Source organism: Pristiophorus japonicus, chromosome 5, assembly GCF_044704955.1.
Source record: "Pristiophorus japonicus isolate sPriJap1 chromosome 5, sPriJap1.hap1, whole genome shotgun sequence".
NCBI lineage: Eukaryota > Metazoa > Chordata > Chondrichthyes > Pristiophoridae > Pristiophorus > Pristiophorus japonicus.
In genome coordinates, this window is record NC_091981.1 from 51,752,407 (window position 1) to 51,774,893 (window position 22,487).

Consider the following 22,487-nt stretch of genomic DNA (forward strand, 5'->3'; position numbering starts at 1 on the left):
TAACGATGTGGGAGCGGGAGGAGATGCTGTTGCAGGTGATTCTCTGGCTATGATGAGATAGATAAGAATGGAACCAGGCAAGTGCAGTCCCACCCAGCTGGACGATGTTGGAGAGGATAGATTGGTCAACAGATGAACTGCAGTAGTTTGTATTATGGGGCAAGAGGGATAGTTTGCCTTTGTCACAGTCACAAAGGAAGTAATTTGTGACTTTGATGAAAGCCATTTCAGTACTGTGGCAGGGACGAAAACCTGATTGGAGGGATTCCAACATGGAGTTGCGGGAAAGATGGGCACGGATTTGAGAAACGACAACACGTTCAAGGACTTTGGAGAGGAAAGGGAGATTGGAGATGGGGCGATAGTTTGCAAGGACAGAGGGATCAAAGGTTTTTTTTTAAGGAGATGGGTGATGACAGCAGATTTGAGGGAGAGAGGGACAGTACCTGAGGAGTGAGAACCATTAACAATGTCCGCTAACATGGGAGCCAGAAAAGGAAGTTGGGTAGTCATCAGTTTGGTGGGATTAGGGTTGAGGGAGAGGAAGTGGGTCTCATGGACAAGATGAGCACGGAGATATCATGCGGGGAGAATGGAGAGAAACTGGAGAAAGATGTGAGTTCAGGGCTAGGGCGGGGGGGGATCCTCGGAGGAAGTTTGGCTCGGTGGCCTAGGGGAAAGAAGGGAGGTGGCAGAGGCAGCTGAACGGATGGTCTCAATCTTAGAGATGAAGTCATCCATGAGCTCCTCACACTTGTGGGTGGAAGAGACAGGGGAGAGGAGTTTAAGAAGATGGTTAGCAGTGGAGAATAGAGGCCGGGGTTTATCTTTGCATTCCAGTATGATTCTGGAATAGTGAGCAAGTTTGGCAGACGAGAGCAGGACCCGTAACGCTTTATGTGGTCCAGCCAGATCTGGAGGTGAATGGCTAAACCGGGTGTCTGCCATATCCATTCAAGTCTGCGTCCTTTGGACTTGAGAGCGAAGATGAGGGCCATACCAGGGGGAATGGCCAGGGTGAGCGAGAATAATTGTTTTAATAGGGACTAGGGCATCAAAGGTGGTGGTGAGGGTGTGTTTGAGCAGATCGGTAGCTGCAGAAATGTTGTGATGAATGAAGGGTCAAAGGCTGGATAGTTGGGAGTTCATAAATGCAGCTGTAAGAGTTGGGAGAGAGTTTTTTTTCCAGGGGCGGACATAGGAGTAAGTAGGGTTGGGGGGGGGTGGGGCGGGGGTTTGTGGAAGGGGGATGTGGGTGGAAAGCGATATGAGGAAGTGGTCAAAGATGGCCTTATCTGCGATTGACACAATGGGAGTAGCGAGGTCACGGGAGATGGCAAGTTGCTCCTGCTTGACCTCCTCACATTTCATGTCCTTTTCAATACACTGCAATAACCTTTGTTGCTCTGTGAGTTTGTGTTGCTTTTCTTCAATCTGTTGCTGAAGCATTAGTAACTTATACGGAGGGAGAGATTGAGGGAGAGATTGAGAGAGGATCGGAGGTTAATGAACTCAGAGGAGAGAGAGCATGATGTTTTGAGATGGAGGTTGAAATCACCGAGGATAAGTTGTTCGGTGCAGTGGCTGAGGATGGAGAGCAGTAAAGATATCTCGACAATAAAATTTTTATGGTATTTGGGTATAAAACCTTGGGACTTTGGTATAAAAACCAGGTCCATAAAAACTGAGAATAAGGGAAGATAAAGAGGGAAAACAACATACTGAACCACACAGTAATCCTGAACCAGCTGATCAGGCTACTGGGAGAATGAAGTCAAAAAGCAGGACATCTGCTTATCTTGTCATTCTGATTAACACACTGGGGAAAGTGTAATAAAAATAAACTGCGCCTCACAAGGAACATGTCTGCATTTGTATTGTAAGTGCACAAATGGGACATGTGCACTCACAGCAAAGTTGCTGGATACATTCTCAAAATAGTTCATGCCAGATGTTTCTTTTTCAAATGCAGTAGTTTTTTTGTGTTGAAAATCCCATATATCCAAAGTCTTGGTCCTGTTTTTTTTTAGGGGCAAGAATCCAGCAAAATAATTTAGTTCAAAGTCTGGTGGACCAGTGGAGAAAACACATTATATTACATTGTGGTGTTGTAATACTCAGCTTTTGCGATTATAAGAATTATGCAGTTCACCAACTACATCCTGTGACACAAATCAAATATTCCATCAATACAGTACTGAAGAAACCTGCATGTTTTTCTCTTAGTAAATCACTGGGTAAATCACTGTATAGTGTGTCGGTACTGAGCTGGGTAATCTCAGGTAGGGCCTCAATGCCTTTGAGTCCTACCTGTCCAACTGTAGGCAGAGCATCTCCAGCAAAGACTTCGCTTCCCACCCTGCATCTTTACCTCTGGATTTCCCCTAAGGATCTATCCTTGGCTCCCTCCTATTTTTCATCTGGATACTGCTCCTTGGCGACATCATCCAAAGACATGGGCCTCGATTTTAAACTCCTCCCCCAATCCCAACAGGCGGGAGGGGGTCGGGGGTGGGGGGTTAAAATAACAAGATTGTGCATCCCAACCCCATTCCTGTCCATTAAAATTTTTAAAAACCCAAATCAGGCCATCAACAAGGCTCCTGCAAATGGCAGTCCAATTAACATTCAAAACTGGAAGCCCGATTACATCACTGGCGCCACGACTGAAACAGTAGGTTAAGTGGAGGTCCACGTTGTTGGTTACTCGGCAGCAGATCTGAGATAGGATGTGCCGACTGCCTAAGGTAAGTATTGAAAACCAGCCCCTTCTAGTACTCATTGTCGGCCTGGAGGAGTAGGTTTGTTCCCCCCAGACTCCTCAAGGAAGCCTTCAGCATCCCCAACCTCGATCTCGAGCCTTATCTTCTGCCTCCCCTACTCATGGCACCAATCTTCTGCCTCCCTCGTCAAGGCCGCCATCTCCAGCCATCCCCGATCATAGCCAGGAGCTTCTGTTTCCTCCGTGGCCTGATCGCGGCCGGAGCCTTCCCCAACTCTCCTGACTGCCAGGGACCACTCCCACGGGTCTTAGGCTAAGGCCTCCAGTTGCTACTTACTGTTCTCGCCCCCAGCCAGGCAGTCAATCTGGTCGGCTTTGGGGAGGGAGTCTGTCCAAAATTATTCAAATGAATCCCGTCCGTTAAGATCGGCAGGACTTCCATGTCCATACCTTGCCGGGTTCTTCGGCTGTTATTGGGCTCCCCCACACTCTGCCCACCTCCCTGTTAATATTCGGGCCATGAGGTCAGCCTCCACAGGTACGCTGATGATACCCAGCTTTGCCATTCCACTACCTCTCTTGACCCCTCTATTCCAAATGCTTTAAATAGAATCAACATTATAAATATGTAGATCATTTGTGCCAATTCTTTGAATTTTCTTGGGTTCGATCATACTTCATAGAATGGTTCCAGCACGGAAGGCAGCCATTCGGGCCGTCGAGCCCGTGCAGGCACCCTGCAAGAGCACCTCAGCTAGTCCCCACTCCACTGCCCTTTCCCCGTAATCTGCAAAATATTTTCTTTCAGGTACTTAGCCAACTCCCTTTCGAAAGCCGTGATTGGGTCTGCTTCCACCTCCCTTTCAGGCAGTGCATTCCACATCCCAACCACTCGCTGTGTAAAAAAGTTTTTTCTCATATCGCCTTTGGTTCTTTTGCCAATCACCTTAAATCTGTGTCCTCTGGTTCCCGACCCTTACGCTAATGGGAATAGTTTCTCTCTATCAACTCTGTCCAGGCCTCGATCAAATCTCCTCTCAATCTTCTTTGCTCTCAGGAGAATGACCCCAGCTTCTCCAGTCTATCCACGTAACTGAAGTCCCCCATCCCTGGAATCATCCTCATAAATCTTTTCTGCACCCCCTCTAAGGACTTGACATCCTTCCTAAAGTGCGGTGCTCAGAATTGGACACAATACTCCAGCTGAAGTCGAACAGGTTCATCATAATTTCCACGCTTTTGTACTCTATACCTCTATTCATGAAGCCAGGATCTAATAAGCTTTTTTAAACTGATTTCTCAACCTGCCATGCCACCCTCAATGATTTGTGCACATATACCCCCAGGTCTCTCTGTTCATGCACCCCCTTTAGGATTGTACCCTTTAGTTTATATTTCCTCTCCTCATTCTTTCTACCAAAATGTATCACTTCACATGTATCCTCAATGTATCCTCACTGTTCACTATACTTCCAAGTTTTGTTTCATCTGCAAATTTTGAAATTGTGCCCTGTACGCCCACATCCAAGTCATTAATATAAATCAAGAAAAGCAGTGGTCCTAGAACTGACCCCTGGGAAACACCATTGTAGATCTTCCTCCAGTCCAAAAAACAACCGTTCAGCACTACTTTCTGTTTTCTGTCACTTAGCCAATTTTGTATCTGCTCCTGTCCCTTTTATTCCATGGGCTTCAACTTTGTTGACAAACCCATTATGTGGCAATTTGTCAAAAGCCATATACACCACATCAACTGCATTGCCCTCATCAACCCTCTGTTATCGCATCAAAACATCAAAGCATCAAAACATTCCATCAAATTGGTTAAACGATATGCCTTTAACAAATCCATGCTGACTTTCCTTAATTAATCCACACTTGTCCAAGTGACTGTTAATTTTGTCCCTGATTATTGTTTCGAAAAGCTTCCCCACTACCGAGGTTAAACTGACTGGCCAAGAGCTGCTGGGTTTATCTTTACACCCTTTTTTTAAACAAGGGTGTAACATTTGTAATTCTCCAGTCATTTGGCATCATCCCCGTTTTTGAGGAGGATTGGAAGATTATGGCCAGTACTTCCTCGATTTCTTCCTTCACTTCCCTCAGCGTCATAGGATGCATCCCATCCAGTCCTGGTGACTTATCTACTTTAAGTACAGCCAGCCTTTCTAGTACCTCGTCTTTATCATTTCTTAACTTATCCAGTATCCCCTCGACCTCCTCCTTTACTATGTCTATGGCAGCATCTTCTTCCTTGGTGAAGACAGATGCAAAGTACTCATGTAAGAACCTCAGCCGTACCCTCTGCCTCCATGCGTAGCTCTCCTTTTTGATCCCTAATCGGCTCCACCCCTCCTCTTACTACGCGTTTACTATTTATGTGCCTATAGAAGACTTTTGGATTACCTTTTATGTTAGCTGCCATTCTATTCTCATAACCTCTCTTTGCCAACATTCAGGGGTATTCAATATTCAGGAAGGGCAGACAGGAAGGAAAAGGAGGTGGGGTACCGTTACTGGTTAAAGAGGAGATTAACGCAATAGTAAGGAAGCACATTAGCGTGGATGATGTGGAATCTCTATGGGTAGAGCTGCGAAAGGGCAGAAAACGTTAGTGGGAGTTGTGTACAGACCACCAAACAGTAGTAGGGAGGTTGGGAATGGCATCAAACAGGAAATTAGGGACACGTGCAATAAGGGTACAGCAGTTATCATGGGTGACTTTAATCTACATATTGATTGGGATAACCAAACTGATAGCAATACTGTGGAGGAGGATTTCCTGGAGTGTATAAGGGACAGTTTTCCAGACCAATATGTCGAAGAACCAACTAGAGAGCACGCCATCCTAGACTGGGTCTTGTGTAACGAGAGAGGATTAATTAGCAACCTGGTCGTGCGAGGCCCCTTGGGGAGGAGCGACCATAATATGGTAGAATTCTTCATTAAGATGGAGTGTGACACGGTTAATTCAAAGTCTAGGGTCCTGAACTTAAAGAAAGGAAACTTCGACGGTATGAGACGTGAATTGGCTAGGATAGACTGACGAATGATACTTAAAAGGTTGATGGTGGATAGGCAATGGAAGACATTTAAATATCACATGGATGAATGACAACAATTGTACATCCCTTTGTGGCGTAAGAATAAAAAAGGAAGATGGCTCAACCATGGCTAACAAGGGAAATTGGAGAAAATGTTAAGTCCAAGGAAGAGGCATATAAATTGGCCAGAAAAAGCAGCAAACCTCAGGACTGGGAGAACCTTAGAATTCAGCAGAGGAGGACTAAGGTTTTAATTAGGAGGGGGAAAATAGAGTCTGAGAGTAAGCTTGCAGGGAACATAAAAACTGACTGCAAAAGCTTCTATAGATATGTGAAGTAAAAAAGATTAGTGAAGACTAATGTAGGTCCCTTGAAGTCAGAATCGGGTAAATTCGTAATGGGGAACAAGGAAATGGCAGACTAATTGAATACTTTGGTTCTGTCTCCAATAAGGAAGACACAAATAACCTCCCGAAATTACAAGGGGACCGAGGGTCTAGCGAGAGGGGGAACTGAAGGAAATCCTTATTAGTCGGGAAATGGTGTTAGGGAAACTGAAGTGACTGAAGGCCGATAAATCTCCAGGACCTGATAGTCTGCATCCCAGAGCACTTAAGAAATAGTAGATGCATTGGTGGTCATTTTCCAACATTCCATGGACTCTGGTTCAGTTCCTATGGAATGGAGGGTAGCTAATGTAACCCCACTTTTTAAAAAAGGAGGGAGAGAGAAAACGGAGAATTATAGACCAGTTAGCCTGACATCAGTGATGGGGAAAATGCGGGAGTCAATTATTAAAGATGTAATAGCAGCGCATTTGGAAAGCAGTGACAGGATCGGTCCAAGTCAGCATGGATTTATGAAAGGGTAATCATGCTTGACAAATCTTCTAGAATTTTTTGAGGATGTAACTAGTAGAGTGGATAAGGGAGAACCAGTGGATGTGGTATATTTCGACTTTCAAAAGGCTTTTGACAAGGTCCCACACAAGAGATTAGTGTGCAAAATTAAGGCACATGGTTTTGGGGATAATGTATTGACGTGGATAGAGAACTGGTTGGCAGACAGGAAGCAAAGTGTGGGAATTAACGGGTCCTTTTCAGAATGGCAGGCAGTGACTAGTGGGGTGCCTTAGGGTTCAGTGCTGGGACCCCAGCTATTTACAATATACATTAATGATTTAGACGAAGGAATTGAATGTAATATCTCCAAGTTTGCAGATGACACTAAGCTGGGTGGCGGTGCGAGCTGCGAGGAGGATACTAGGAGGTTGCAGGCGGACTTGGACAGGTTAGGTGAATGGGCAAATGTATGGCAGATGCAGTATAATGTGGATAAGTGTGAGGTTATCCACTTTGGTGGCAAAAACAGGAAGGCAGATTATCTGAATGGTGATAGATTAGTAAAAGGGGAGGTGCAACGAGACCCAGGTGTCATGGTACATCGGTCATTGAAGGTAGGCATGCAGGTACAGCAGACAGTAAAGAAAGCAAATGGCATGCTGGCCTTCATAGCGAGGGGATTTGAGTATAGGAGCAGGGAGGTCTTACTACAGTTGTAGAGGGCCTTGGTGAGACCATACCTTGAGTATTGTGTGCAGTTTTGGTCTCCTAATCTGAGGAAGGACATTTTGCTATTGAAGGAGTGCAGCAAAGGTTCACCAGACTGATTCCCGGGATGGCAGGACTGATATATGAAGAAAGACTGGATCGACTAGGCTTATATTCACTGGAGTTTAGAAGAATGAGAGGGGATCTCATGGGAACATATAAATTTCTGACAGGACTGGACAGGTTAGAGGCAGGTTGAATGTTCCCGATGTTGGGGAAGTCCAGAACCAGGGGTCACAGTCTAAGGATAAGGGGTAAGCTATTTAGGACCAAAATGAGGAGAAACTTCTTCACTCAGAGAATTGTGAACCCGTGGAAGTCTCTACCACAGAAAGTTGTTGAGGCCAGTTCGTTCGATGTATTCAAAAGGGAGTTAGATGTTGCCCTTACGGCTAAAGGGATCAAGGGGTATGGAGAGAAAGCAGGAATGGGGTACTGAAGTTGCATGATCAGCCATGATCATGTTGAATGGTGGGGCAGGCTCGAAGGGCCGAATTGCCTACTCCTGCACCTATTTTCTATGTTTCCATACCCCTCTTATTTTCTTTTTCACTTCTCCTCTGAACTTTCTATATTTAGCCTGATTCTCAGATGTATTCTTGGCCTCACATAGAAACATAGAAAATAGGTGCAGGAGCAGGCCATTCAGCCCTTCTAGCCTGCACCGCCATTCAATGAGTTCATGGCTGAACATGAAACTTCAGTACCCCATTCCTGCTTTCTCGCCATACCCCTTGATCCCCCGAGTAGTAAGGACTTCATCTAACTCCCTTTTGAATATATTTAGTGAATTGGCCTCAACTACTTTCTGTGGTAGAGAATTCCACAAGTTCACCACTCTCTGGGTGAAGAAGTTTCTCCTCATCTCGGTCCTAAATGGCTTACCCCTTATCCTTAGACTGTGACCCCTGGTTCTGGACTTCCCCAACATTGGGAACATTCTTCCTGCATCTAACCTGTCTAAACCCATCAGAATTTTAAACGTTTCTATGAGGTCCCCTCTCATTCTTCTGAACTCCAGTGAATACAAGCCCAGTTGATCCAGTCTTTCTTGATAGGTCAGTCCCGCCATCCCGAGAATCAGTCTGGTGAACCTTCACTGCACTCCCTCAATAGCAAGAATGTCCTTCCTCAGGTTAGGAGACCAAAACTGTACACAATACTCCAGGTGTGGCCTCACCAAGGCCCTGTACAACTGTAGCAACACCTCCCTGCCCCTGTACTCAAATCCCCTCGCTATGAAGGCCAACATGCCATTTGCTTTCTTAACCGCCTGCTGTACCTGCATGCCAACCTTCAATGACTGATGTACCATGACACCCAGGTCTCGTTGCACCTTCCCTTTTCCTAATCTGTCACCATTCAGATAATAGTCTGTCTCTCTGTTTTTACCACCAAAGTGGATAACCTCACATTTATCCACATTATACTTCATCTGCCATTCATTTGCCCACTCACCTAACCTATCCAAGTCACTCTGCAGCCTCATAGCATCCTCCTCGCAGCTCACACTGCCACCCAACTTAGTGTCATCCGCAAATTTGGAGATACTACATTTAATCCCCTCGTCTAAATCATTAACGTACAATGTAAACAGCTGGGGCCCCAGCACAGAACCTTGCGGTACCCCACTAGTCACTGCCTGCCATTCTGAAAAGTACCCATTTACTCCTACTCTTTGCTTCCTGTCTGACAACCAGTTCTCAATCCACGTCAGCACACTACCCCCAATCCCATGTGCTTTAACTTTGCACATTAATCTCTTGTGTGGGACCTTGTCGAAAGCCTTCTGAAAGTCCAAATATACCACATCAACTGGTTCTCCTTTGTCCACTTTACTGGAAACATCCTCAAAAAATTCCAGAAGATTTGTCAAGCATGATTTCCCTTTCACAAATCCATGCTGACTTGGACCTATCATGTCACCATTTTCCAAATGCGCTGCTATGACATCCTTAATAATTGATTCCATTATTTTACCCACTACTGAGGTCAGGCTGACCGGTCTATAATTCCCTCTTTTCTCTCTCCCTCCTTTTTTTAAAAGTGGGGTTACATTGGCTACCCTCCACTCGATAGGAACTGATCCAGAGTCAATGGAATGTTGGAAAATGACTGTCAATGCATCCGCTATTTCCAAGGCCACCTCCTTAAGTACTCTGGGATGCAGTCCATCAGGCCCTGGGGATTTATCGGCCTTCAATCCCATCAACTTCCCCAACACAATTTCCCGACTAATAAAGATTTCCCTCAGTTCCTCCTCCTTACTAGACCCTCTGACCCCTTTTATATCCGGAAGGTTGTTTGTGTCCTCCTTAGTGAATACCGAACCAAAGTACTTGTTCAATTGGTCTGCCATTTCTTTGTTCCCCGTTATGACTTCGCCTGATTCTAACTGCAGGGGACCTACGTTTGTCTTTACTAACCTTTTTCTCTTTACATACCTATAGAAACTTTTGCAATCCGCCTTAATGTTCCCTGCAAGCTTCTTCTCGTACTCCATTTTCCCTGCCCTAATCAAACCCTTTGTCCTCCTCTGCTGAGTTCTAAATTTCTCCCATACATCTGTCATACGCACTCTTTTGTTGCTTCATCTTACTCTCTATCACTTTCGTCATCCAGGAAGCTATAGCTTTAGTTGCCCTACCTTTTCCCCCTAGGGGGAATGTAACTCGACTGTAGCTATTTCCTCTTTAAAGGCAGCACATTGTTCTATTACAGTTTTGTCTGCCAATCTTTGATTCCAAAATACTCGGGCTAGATCTGTTCTCATCCCACTGAAATTTGTCTTCCCCCAATTAAGTATTTTTACTCTAGATTGCTCCCTGTCCTTTTCCCTAGCTAATCTAAACCGTATGATAATATGACCTACCTCATTCCCCAGAACCAGATCCAGCAATGCCTCATTCCTTGTTGGGCTGGAAACATACTGATCAAGAAAGTTCTCCTGAACAAACTTCAGGAATTCTTCCCCTTCTCTGCCCTTTACACTGTTACTATCCCAGTCTATATTAGGATAGCTGAAGTCTCCAATTATAACTACTCTATAGTTCTTGCATCTCTTTATAATTTTTCTGCAAATTTGCTCCTCCATATTTTTCCCACTAGTTGGTGGCCTATAGAATACACCTAGTAGTTTAATGGCACCTCTATTATTTCTTAACTCTAGCCATAAAGATTATGTCCTTGACCTCTTCAGGACATCCTCTCTCTCCAGCACTGTAACATTCGCTTTAACCAATAACACCACACATCATCTATCCTTCCCTATCTTTCCTGAACACCATATATCCAGGAATATTTAATAGCCAATCCTGCCCCTTCTTGAGCCAGGTCTCCGTTATTGCCACAACATCATATTCCCTTGTGGCTATTTGCGCCAACCTTGTTTACTATGCTGTGTGCGTTCACATACATACACTATAAACCTGTCTTAGACCATCCTGTGTTCTCTTAGTCTGATCCCACCTAATACCTTGCTATTTCTTGCTTTAGTGCTATCCGTCTCTCCCAATTATTTGTGCCCTTTGTTTCTCCTTTCTAATACTACATCAAGGTGCATATCCTGCTGCCAACTTAGTTTAAACCCTGCCCAACAATACTAACAAACCTCCTTGCGGGGATATTGGTAATGGCTTTGTTGAGGTGCAACCCATCCGGCCTGTATAGGTCCCACCTCCTCTACAATCGGCATCAATGCCCCAGGAATCTGAAGCCCTTCCTCCTGCACCATTTCTCCAGCCACGCATTCATCTGCTCTATCCTCCTATTTCTATACTCACTCATGCATGGCACCAGGAGTAAAACTACCTAGCGATTACTACCTTTTATGACCTGCTTTTTAATCTCTTTCCTTGCTCCCTAAAATCTGCCTGCAGAACCTCATCCCTCTTTCTACTTATGAAAATATATCAAATTTATATTCCCCAGCTGCCGTGGTGGGATTTGAACTTGTGCCTCGAGATCATTAGTCCAGATCTCTGGATTACGAACCCAGCAACATAACGACAACGCTAGCATACCCCTGCTAGATACTTTGGTAGATAATTCTAATGCCAGAATTTTGAATCTCCCTTGTCCACAGATCAATGATTTGATAACATGGCATAGTTCAAATTTTGTAGTCCATTCCCTTGTTTCCTAGTAATAGCATAACTGTTTAAATGATTAAAGGCTACAAAGTTATACACAGTAGAGAGATATTTTGGCCTGGTTTTGCTGTGATAATAATGGTAATGCTATCAGCATTTGCTGCTATTACAGGGTAAATCTGACAGCAACTTCTGACGTCTGTACATGCCATGTTAAACATGGAAATCCAGAAGCTGCTGTCAGAGGTACCCTGCTCTTCCACAGGGTGTACTCTTAAGAGTTGGCATTGAAATCACTGGAATGGCATGAACTTGCCCACACGCTCTGCACTAAAGACATCTGAAAACGTTAGGGTTGGTACATTTAGGAGCAAGTTATAACGGCATAGTAAGTGATGATTACTGCTGAACAACCTCTCTGGCCCTGAAAATTCAATTTTTTTTAATGTGTGGAGACTCATATTCTCAGATGAAAATTAATGTTGCAGATTTAAAAATAAATGAATTAAAAAAAAAACTTATTCTGTTTGCCTCTTATCTCTCTTCCTTCGTAATATTTGTATTTCCCAACTTCCTGTGCATGATTTAAATGTAATTTGTATTTCTTGTTTTTTACTTCCTGGTTTGCAGACTGTGTGTGTCAGTGAGGATACCTCAGTCTGATTGGTTGAAGAGCCTCGCTGTTTCTTTCCGTTCACAGACACCACAGATTCCCTGAAGAGAGTGCTGCACTGAAACAGACGTGGGATTAATGTATATCGCCACTGACAAGCCCGCAAAAGGTCTCTGAGTAACTGTATGCGAGGTGAACGGCGAATTTTGTTCCTTTGCCAGAGAGCAAAATCTGTGCCATTATGCCACACTTCATCCATTCATTTTATTCCCCTCAATAAGATACAGCGTGTATTGAGAAATTATTTAATGCCCTCATAGTAACAGCAGCAAATTATAACAAGACATTTAAAATATGCCTTTTGGGCTCAATGTTATTTCAAATCATTGCCCAACCAGCCTGAAGTCAAAAGGAATTTGCTTTTACTGATAATCAAACAGGCCAAGTCCAAATGCTTATTGTATCGCCTCATCTGATGGCATTCTGCATGCTATGTAAAGTCTCTTTGAAGGATGGATATAAACCAATTCCTTGAACATGAACTTAAATAAGTAAAATCTACACAAAGTAATCATCAGATTTCTTTTCATCCATTTTCCACCCTTTAGCTCTTCATTTGCCAAAACTGATGCATTGATGTGCTGACCCTACTACCCATGTAACAATCCATACATATTCTGGGGGAGGGATGGGGGAGAACGGGGAGGGGGGGAGAAGGGGATACAGGGAGAAGAGGGAGAAAGGAGATGGGGGGGAGGGAAAGGAGATGGGGGGGGAGAAGGAGATTGGGGGGGGAGGAGATTGCGGGGGGGAAGGAGATTGGGGGGGAAGGAGATTGGGGGGGAAGGAGATTGGGGGGGGGAAGGAGATTTGGGGGGGAAGGAGATTGGGGGGGGAAGGAGATTGGGGGGGGAAGGAGATTGGGGGGGGGAGAAGGAGATTGGGGGGGGAAGGAGATTGGGGGGGGAAGGAGATTGGAGGGGGGAAGGAAGGAGATTGAGGGGAGTGGGGGGGAAGGAGAAGGGGAGGGAGGCTGAACGGGCCGGGCCCGAGACTTCGGGCAGGGCCCGTCCCCAGCACCAGATTTACAGGTAGGTGGCCATGGGTCGGGTCGGGGGGTGGTGGGAGGGAGGTCGGTTTGGTTCGGGTCGGGGGGAGGGAGGGAGGGAGAGGGAGGTCAGGTCGGGGGGAGGGAGGTCAGGTCGGGTCCGGAGGCAGGGGGGGAGCGGGTGTCGGGTCCGGTCCGGGGGCGGGGATAGCAGGTGTCGGGTCTGGGGCGGGTGTCGGGTCCGGTCCGGGGGCGGGGGGGGGGCGCGGGCGTCGGGTCCGGTCCAGGGGCGGGGGGGGGGAGCGGGTGTCGGGTCTGGTCCGGGAGCAGGGGGAGCAGGTGTCGGGTCCGGTCCAGAGGCGGGAAGCGGGAGTCGAGTTGGGTCGGGAGGAAGCAGGAGCTGGCCGTGGGAGGAGCCTTATTCACGCAGCCCCAGTGAGGCCATTCGGCCAGGGCTAGGGGCTGCGTGCTTCGGGCCCCTCCCACATAGTTTCGGGCGCCTGGAGCTACTGCACTTGCGTGTCCACTGTAGCGCGCGTGTGCAGAGGTCCCAGCACTGTTTTCAGCGCAGGGACCTGGCTCCGCCCCCTACAGCTCCTGCTGCACTGCGCCGAGGGCCAGAGGACCTGCAGGGAGGTGGAGAATCTGGAAGTTTTTTTTAGGCGCGCTTTGTGGCGCGAAAAACAGGCGTCCAAGTCTGGACTGCGCCGTTCTAGGTGCGGCTCGAAATTTGGGCCCATAGGAACAAGAGTTGGCCATTCAGCCCCTTGAGCCTGTTCCGCTATTAAATTAGATCATGACTTATCTGTACCTTAACTCCATTTAACAGTCTTGGTTCTGTAACCTTTAATACCCTTGCCTAAAAAAATCTATCACAGTTTTTAAATTTTCAACTGACCTAGCCACAACTGCTTTATGAGTTCCAGATTTCCACTTCCCCTTGTAGCATTCGACAGCATAATACTAATATTACTAAGTTTACATTCTCTGTGCCTACAACAATCTACCTCATTGGTGCGGCGAGGGACTTATTCACATCAATTGCTGAGATGCAGATTCCGATGATCCATTGGCACTATTCATTATGAAAATCAGAGAAAAACACATTCCAAACGACGACTGGATTAATTGAAAGGACACTTCTCAACTTTAACAGTCAGACTAAAATAACTGCAGTATCTGTTCAGGACTGAAGTCTTCCTTTTGGCTAGTTCCTTCTTCATTTTCTTTCTAAACATAAAATGGCATTTCCTTCTACTCTGCTTTGTAAGTGTTCCACTTTCAGTTCCTATGGCTATGATATTTTTCAATATTTCATCTTTTTATTCAGTAGTCGTAATACCAATGGAGACCTGACATCCTCTGGCAAAACATGCCTGCATTTTTGAAGATGGTTGTCTCTTCTGTTTTGCAAACCGGGAATTGCAAGCTGTATATATTGGCTTGTTAACATCCCATTTACAGCAAAAGCTTTCAAAGTTATCAGGTTATAAACGAGCAAAGTCACAATCATTAAAGACATACAAGACTTGTTTTTATTTTAAAAATTCAATCATATTAACAGCTATCTACAAGCCATTTTTTAATTAGAGGTGCAGGTCTGCTAGAGTAATTTAGTTGTACTGAATTACACAAGCAAATACTTTCCCATGCATTAATCCATTGCTGCGTGTTATTTTTGCAGGGCAGTAACTCAAAAGCATTTGCACTTGCAGACAAGATCAAATGATGTGCAGAAATCAGATACACATTTTAATTTCACACTCCATCAAGTTTTACAGCTTTAACTCTCAGCAACAGAAAGGCCCACCACACTACCCACCTTCACCAAATTCTGTAAAACTACGGAAGTGTTAAATGAAGAAAGCACTGCCACTTACCTCTGTCAGCCCCGAGACTTCACCCTTCAGTAATGGTTTGACAATTGAAGGAGTGTGAATCTTTCCATTCTGTGTTGGCTTGCCCTTCATAAAATGCTTCCCTGCTTCATAAATATCGACCTCGATCATTTTCCCCAGAAATTCAGGTTGCTTGGGCACCAGCACCTTAGGGGGAGGGGGAAAAACACAAATGTTTATACAGCAAGTATAAGCGACCATGATTAACAGGTGGATTTTGGGGTGTTAATTGCGGCGCGGACTTAAAAACTGGCACCTGAAAATAGTTGGCACCTTCGATTGTAAGTTTTGGCAAAAATATAAGTTGGAGGAGTGTTGACGTTAACTCAGGCGTTGCACAACGGACTTTGTGTACCCGAGCCAAAACTTCCGGCGGAGAAAGAGAAGGACGCGCTGTAAAAAAAAAAATGTTCCCGGGCACAAACGCTAATTTAGGGCGCGGCAGCTTCCTGTGCGCTGAGCCGCCCCACTTCAGCCAGTTCTGCAGAGATGGAGAAGCAGGAGGAAAGGCAGTGTGTCAGGTGCTTCTCGAATGAGGCAAGTAAGGCCTTACTCCATGCACTGGAGAGGAGGTGGTCCTCACTCCATCTTGCTGGGGGAGCCAGACCACTCCCACCTGTATTTAAGAGTGTGTGGAGGGAGATAGAATAGGAGGTCTCTGCTGCAGACACTGTGCCCAGACCTGGGACACAATGTAGAAAAGCAGGATCGTCAGGGTATCATTCACATTTATGTATGCCTCCTGTCCTAACATGAATCTCAAACACTATATAAGAAGTATTTCATGCATATGGTCCCTCTCAAAAGTCTTGCTGTCTGTGGTGTGGCTTTCACAATGCATAAGTAAGATGAAGGATGACTTCTCTACCCATTGTCTCCAAATGATAGATGCACGTAAAATCAATCATTTAGATCCTTCCTCGCAACACACTCCCACTGCTGCCATGGGTTTCATAAAGATAACCTGCAGCCCCTATGTTATATACACCTCTCCTCCTAACAATCGCTCACAAAGCTCATGCAACATCCACACAGATTTAACGGAAGTCATTAGAACACCCACAGAGTCTCACCTATTGTAGCATGGTAGGCATGTGTGGAACAAGAGATAAACCCTTTCTAAAAACCTTCCTATTTTTCCTCTTTGCAGTCGACGCTCTCTCGCAACAGGAGGGCCATTAAGGAGTGGCACAAGGTTGTACTGATGCATTTCTGCTGAATGAGTAAAAGTGTAAATAGTTGTATGTAAACAAATGACTTCTTTTGGATTGACTTGCTGCAGGAAGCAGTTTTATGTTTAGTTAGGCTTTGTTTCATCATTGTATTGTTTAGGGTTGTTGGGGGGGGGGGGGGAATTGTTTATTATTAATCTTAATAAAAATGTTTATTTGACCTTTTTCCTTGGTGTCTTGTGTCTCATTGCAGAATTCAGTGTAGCTGAGCCTTTATGGTGGCACAGAATCACGAGTCAAAGCTGCATCCCCACCTTCCCCATTCAAGCAAACTGGTCAATGATGAGCTGGCGATGTAAGGCTCGTGCTGCGGCAGCATCTCCACGCTGCCTGTCCTGTGGATGTGGTGGCTCCGCAATGGGTTTCTCGCCAGGCTTGTCTTCCTCCTCCTCCACCTCCTGAGGTGGTCCGGCAACCCCTACTGCCAATGCCTAGCCCCTCATGATGGTGTCTTGTGTAGCATGCAGCACACCACAATGAATTCGGAGACCTGTTGAGGTGCGTATTAAAGGCTGCATCCAGAGCGGACCAGGCATCGGAAGCGCTGCTTGAGAACGCCAATTGTCTGTTTGATGATGTTGTGGGTGGCTGCACGGCTGTCATTGTAGTGCTGCTCGGCTTCTAAGGTAGGGTTCTGGAGGGGGACATGAGCCAGGTGGCCAAGCCGTATCCTTTATACCCAATCAGCCAGCCCTGCCCTTGTCTTTGTCGGTAAAACATTCGTCACACACTGCTCTCACGCAAGATGAAAGCACCATGTGCGCTCCCTGGATAGTGGCCATTCATTATGAGGATGCGCTGATTGTGGTCGCAGACCAGCTGTACGTTTAGGGAGTGGTATGCCTTTCGGTTTCTAAACACCTCTGCATTGTGTAATGGTGCTTGAAAGCTGACGTGTGTGCAGTCAATGGCTCCTTGAACCTCTGGGAAGCCTGCAATTCTTCCAAACCCTAAAGCCCTCTCATTCTGGCTATCCCTGCTCATTGGGAACTTTATGAAGTCCATCCTGCAGGCATACAGTGCCCTTATAACCTGGCAAATGCAGCAATGTGCAGTGTGCTGCAAATGTCCCTTGCTGCTGCCTGGAAGTGGCAGGAAGCATAGAAGACCAGCACCCCACCTTCACCTCGACGGGCAGCGCAGTCCTGTTGGCACTGGTAGGCTGTAGGCCTGCCTGTAGGAGCTAGCATATCTCTGTCAGCACTTCTTTTCGTAAGTACAGCCTTCTAACCCACTGCGCCTCAGAGAGCTGGAGATATGAGCGATGTTCCCTGAAAACCCGTGAGGGATAAGGCCTCCTCCCCATATGTCTGCGACCTCTTTGAATCCATGGCCCGACATGGCCGAGAACCCTTCTTCCAGCTTGAAGCCACCTACCAATATCAACCAGCATGATACGCTGGTGAACTAATATTGCCTCCATTGAAATCCCTCACTGACCTTGTAAGCAAACTGTCATGGCACATTAAAGTGCCGTTTGCAACTCAGAGCCTCATGCAGTGTGCAGCCGTAGCAGTCACTGACAACTGTGATATAAGATCCTCCAGCCTCCGTTTAAATAAGCCACCAATAGCACCTGCTGCACCCTGGGACCGCCTGGTTTTTTCAGGGTTTTCTGGGGCGGCGCTAAATAAGGCGTTAGAGTTGAAAGTTCCAACCAGGGCGCTAGCGCAGCGTTGCACGACAATTGACGCCATCATAAAAATGGACGACGGGGCGGTAAGTTTTTGTGTCGGCGCTAACCAGTAGTGAAATCTACCGGCCAGGCGTGAAATCCTGGACGCCCAGCATTACTCCCAAAAACAACATTTAAAGCCCCGTTGGGAGTGTTAACTGAGGCACAAATGAGCCAAAAATCCAGCCCTTAGACTTTTAGGCTTCTCGATCTAATGGAAAAACATGACGGTAAATTGAGTAAGAGAGGATTAATTTGCCATAATGGAATTGCGACCTTTTATCTTTCACTAACTTCCATCCTGTACCATTTTTTGGGGGGCTTAATTTTCCTGTTTTATCTTATTAATTATTTCTTCTACTTAACTTTCATTTCCCTATTTTCTCCCCCGGCGTTGCCATTTGTTCTTTAATTTTGCTCTCTCCTTCCTTTCTCACTTAACAGTGACTTTCCAAATTTTTGGAGATGGTCAGCCTCTGTGTCACAAACTGCAGTGAAAATGGCACATGGTCAGAACTGCCCAGGCCACAGTTTGGAGATGCTCATAAGCAAACAAGAACACTGCCACAGCATTACCTAAACTAAAGCATACAAACATACAAAATTGACAGGCAGGAAAAGACCAGCTGCTTGCTCCATCAAGCCTGCCCCAGACCATGATGGCCAGAGCATCATGACTAAACACTACCTACCTACCCCCCCCCCCCTACCCCCCCCCCCCCCCCCCCCCCCCCCCCCGCCAGATCTCCTGGGAGAGGCAAAAAGAGAGAGAAAAAACAACAGGGCCAATAAGGAGAGAAAAAAATCAGGAAATTGAAATTCCTCTCTGACTCTCAGGTGACCAAAATCAATCCGGGAGATCATAAAATCAAGAGTCCCCGAGATAGAAATTGCACTTCTGCAAAAGCTCTGCAGCAGGCTAGTTCACCTGCAGAATAGCTGTGTGTCAGCGAGACTGGTCAGAAACGGGGTTCGAGCTGCTGAATCATCAAACAGCAGCACAGTGAAACCTATGGCTGATGTTTCTGTGAGCAAATTATGTTGATACTAACAAGATGTAGTTGGATTCTTGAAAAAAAAGTAACAACCCCACTTCTGAAAGAACCGCACACTCATTCCCTTCCCCACAAGTGTCTATACTGTAAAGATTGTGGCAAACTCATATTTCTGCTGTTCAGTGCTGATAATCAAAATCAGCTTTTGCTTGTAAATTGGGTTTTTTTCCCCCTGGGAAACAACATTCTTGATGACATGTGGCCTTTAGCAAATCTTAACTATTACTTGAGGAAAAACAGGACTGTACATGGTAAGCGGTCAATCAAAATCAGTGATGCTATCAATGCCCATAGAACCAAAACTTGATTCACTGGTAGGAGACCAGTTGAGAATATAAGAAGGAGGGGAGGGGGGGGGGGGGGGAAATCAGCAGAGAATACGTGTATATTACTATTTAAACATTTTTCTACCTAAATTGAAAACTGCCATAGGCAACACAAGGTTAAAGGGCTGCTGGCCCTTGTGTTTGGTATTTTTTTTATGACATTAAGATAACTTGTACTGTAAAAACATCACTGCACCACATGGGTGTGACATCATGATGAAAATAATGAAAGTCGACTCTTTCCCCAGCACAAAAAATGGTTTGTGAAGCATATTTTCATAAGGAAACGGCCCCTTTCAACTGCTTCCACCACTCACGGCCAATTAAAGATCACCACAACTTCTGCTCTCACTTCTTCACTATGAAAATCTGAGTCCCCTCAGGGATTGTCTGCAGATTACAGGGATTGTCTGGATTTATATCTTGTTAAGAAAATTCCCCTCGTGTCTAATGCCATGCAACACAATTAAATAAATTAGAAAGGGAAGTTTGAAGAGGTCTCAAGTTCAAAAATCTGGATCAATTTTCTTTTTTGGGTTTCTGCACTAAGAAATGTGATTAAAGTCTCTCGCTAATGTGATTGTATCTTTGATGTGAAATATAAATTATGATTGCAAGAAAAAAAAGCGTTCGTGCAGCTTTCCTTATGCCACCTCTGCATAGTGTCATCTGTGGTCTTGTAGTTTGAATTGCCACATGATTAGCAGATACAGATTCACACATGCCTGTGAACTTCTTAGATGCAGACATTTATTTAGTTTGGGGTTTGTTTACCTCTCAAAATGTTTAAGGTGTTGATGTCTAGAACCCAACCTATTGTTACTTTTAAAAGGAACCTCTGTTCATTGAAGCAGTGGCTGTGCCTTGAGAAAACAAAATGCACATAATGTTAAAAAAAAATTCACAAGAACTAAGGTTCGAAGACCCCAATTTTGTTACAAACCTATCATTAAGCGAGAGGGCTTACGTTCAAGCATACCTTTTACAACACTATGGGCTGGATTTTCGGGTTTTGAGGTTTTTGGGCGAAAACTCGACAAGTGAAAATTAACGTTTTTGTTATGCTAACGTTTTAAGGCCTAACTTTCGGCCTTTGGTCGCAAAGGGAGACGTTGCACAAGTGTTCTCAGCACAAAAATGTGATCCTCGCCAACTTTAGTGCGGATCTGGGAGTGCTGCGAGAGAGGCATTGGGAGGGGGGGAAAAAATACCAAAAAATATTCCAAAAACATTTACAAGCCCCTTAACTAAGTAATCGCTGCAAAAAAATTAAAAAATTAAAATTTTAACTTACTTTTTTGCAGGTTTTCTGACTTATCGCTGCCAGCAGAGATGCGCTGACGGGTTTGACCTGTCGCTATTCTGGGCGCAGCGTACGGGTTGGGAGAGTGCCGAAACTCGATCACAAACACAAATGAAGCACTTGCATGCTGGCGCACTTCTCTCCGGCAGTATTTGGAAGTGTCGCCGCAAACAGGCACCCGAGGATCCCGCCCGGGCTTTGCGAGCGGGTTTTCGCCACGGAGGGTCAAATCACGGTGAAAACTCGGTCGCAAACCTCTCGAAAATCCTCACTTTCTCAGTAGGTTTACCGATTGTATAATTCATACTGGTACTTTACCATCACCTTTTCAGCAAGAACCCAATAAATTCCATTAATATATTCACACCACATACATTTAGAAGACATCAAGACAAACCTTGTTAAATTGTACAGCAAATTATTGGTATAAGCTATGTGTATGGGCAATGTTAGACTGTTTTTACTGTTCTATTTGGTGGCAAGTGATTGACCCAGAATTTGCGGTCAGTGGTGAAGCAAAGATGTTCGCCGCCGCTGGACCCGAAGTAAGCTTCGCACACAAAGATCTCACGATCTCTGTGTCAAGAATTTTGGGTTTTCGAATTTGTAATTCAAACCAGCAGAAAACCAGGGGATTTTCCAGAAAAAACTGCTGTGACATCATCAAGCTGTCTGAGCAGCCAATTAAAATGCAGAATTTTACAGACAGCGAACCAGGAAGTGGGTCAGCTCACAAAATTCTAACTTTTAAAAAAAGTTAGAGAAAGCAAAACAAAGATTGTGGCTCTCACATGAGGAAAAGGCAAACCTGAAATAATGAACAAACTCAAATGGATAAAATTGACACTGCACAAAATGTTAATTATTTTTCGGGGCCATACCTTTGTTTAGCAGTCACTAGGCTGTTAAAACCTCAGTCAGGACCGCGCCGATTTCCAGGCCGGGCTGCCGCATGCTGCTCCCTCTAATGGCCCCGGCCTGCTGATAGTGTCCATCAGCAGACCAGGTCCATTAGAGGGAGCAGCGTGCGGTGGCCCGGCCCGGAAATCGGCGTGGTCCCGGCCTGCAAGACCATCAGCAGACCGGGGCCATTAGAGGTAGCCGCGTGCGGCGGCATACCACTGCAGAGAGCAGCGCGTGCTGTTGCAGGAGGGCGATGGCTGACTGCAGTGCGGGCAGGTACAGCTGGAGTGGCGAGGTCGGGGCGAAAGAGCGGCAACAGTTCGTAGCGGGATGTGACTGGGGCCCAGGAGAGGCGAGAGTTCAGTGCCCAGAAAAGGTGAGGGCCTGGGGCAGCACGGGCCAGCCCACACTGCGATATGTGTGCGCACTAGGCCCCTGCAGCAGAGCTGATCTCCAGTCGTCTTGGTTAATCCTTGCCAATGGACCAAGACCTAGCTCTGTCAAGCCCGTGTGGTGGCTGGAGTTCAACGGCCACCACACGTTAAAAAAATCCACGCACAGGCATCTTCCAACCTTCAAGATTTAGTGGGATCCGGAATATTAGATCCTTCATTGAAACACCTGTGAACTCATCCCTTTTCGGCCTGGAAGCAAGTTATCCTTGATATGAGGGACTGCCTATGATGATGAAAACCCCAGTCACACCTAATCCCTTTGAGTCTAACTTTTAAGGGTGTAGTTAACAGCGTAATTGCTGTGGAAGAGCCAAAGGTTTCGTCAGCTTCTATGATTTAAGTGATTTCACTGATTGCCAACTCTGTGGGGGGGGGGGGTGGGGGCGGGGGGGCACACAGTGTACCCTGTGGAGGGGCAGTGAATGGCAGACCACAACATCAAGATTTCCGAATTAGGTTGCGCATGCGTTAAATCCTGAAATTGCGGCAGTTTCAAAGGCGAAATGGCGGCG

At 45.8% G+C, this 22,487-nt stretch overlaps 1 protein-coding gene across 2 annotated transcripts in view; it reads right to left on the reverse strand.

The window, feature by feature from the left end:
- The window catches only part of cdkal1 (CDK5 regulatory subunit associated protein 1-like 1), a 1,217,472-nt gene that overhangs the window by 37,765 nt on the left and 1,157,220 nt on the right, over positions 1-22,487 (reverse strand). For both annotated transcript variants that reach the window (XM_070880626.1, XM_070880627.1), the window contains exon 14: positions 15,009-15,173. In XM_070880626.1, the coding sequence (XP_070736727.1) occupies positions 15,009-15,173 (165 nt within the window). The remainder of the gene's footprint in view (positions 1-15,008; positions 15,174-22,487) is intronic.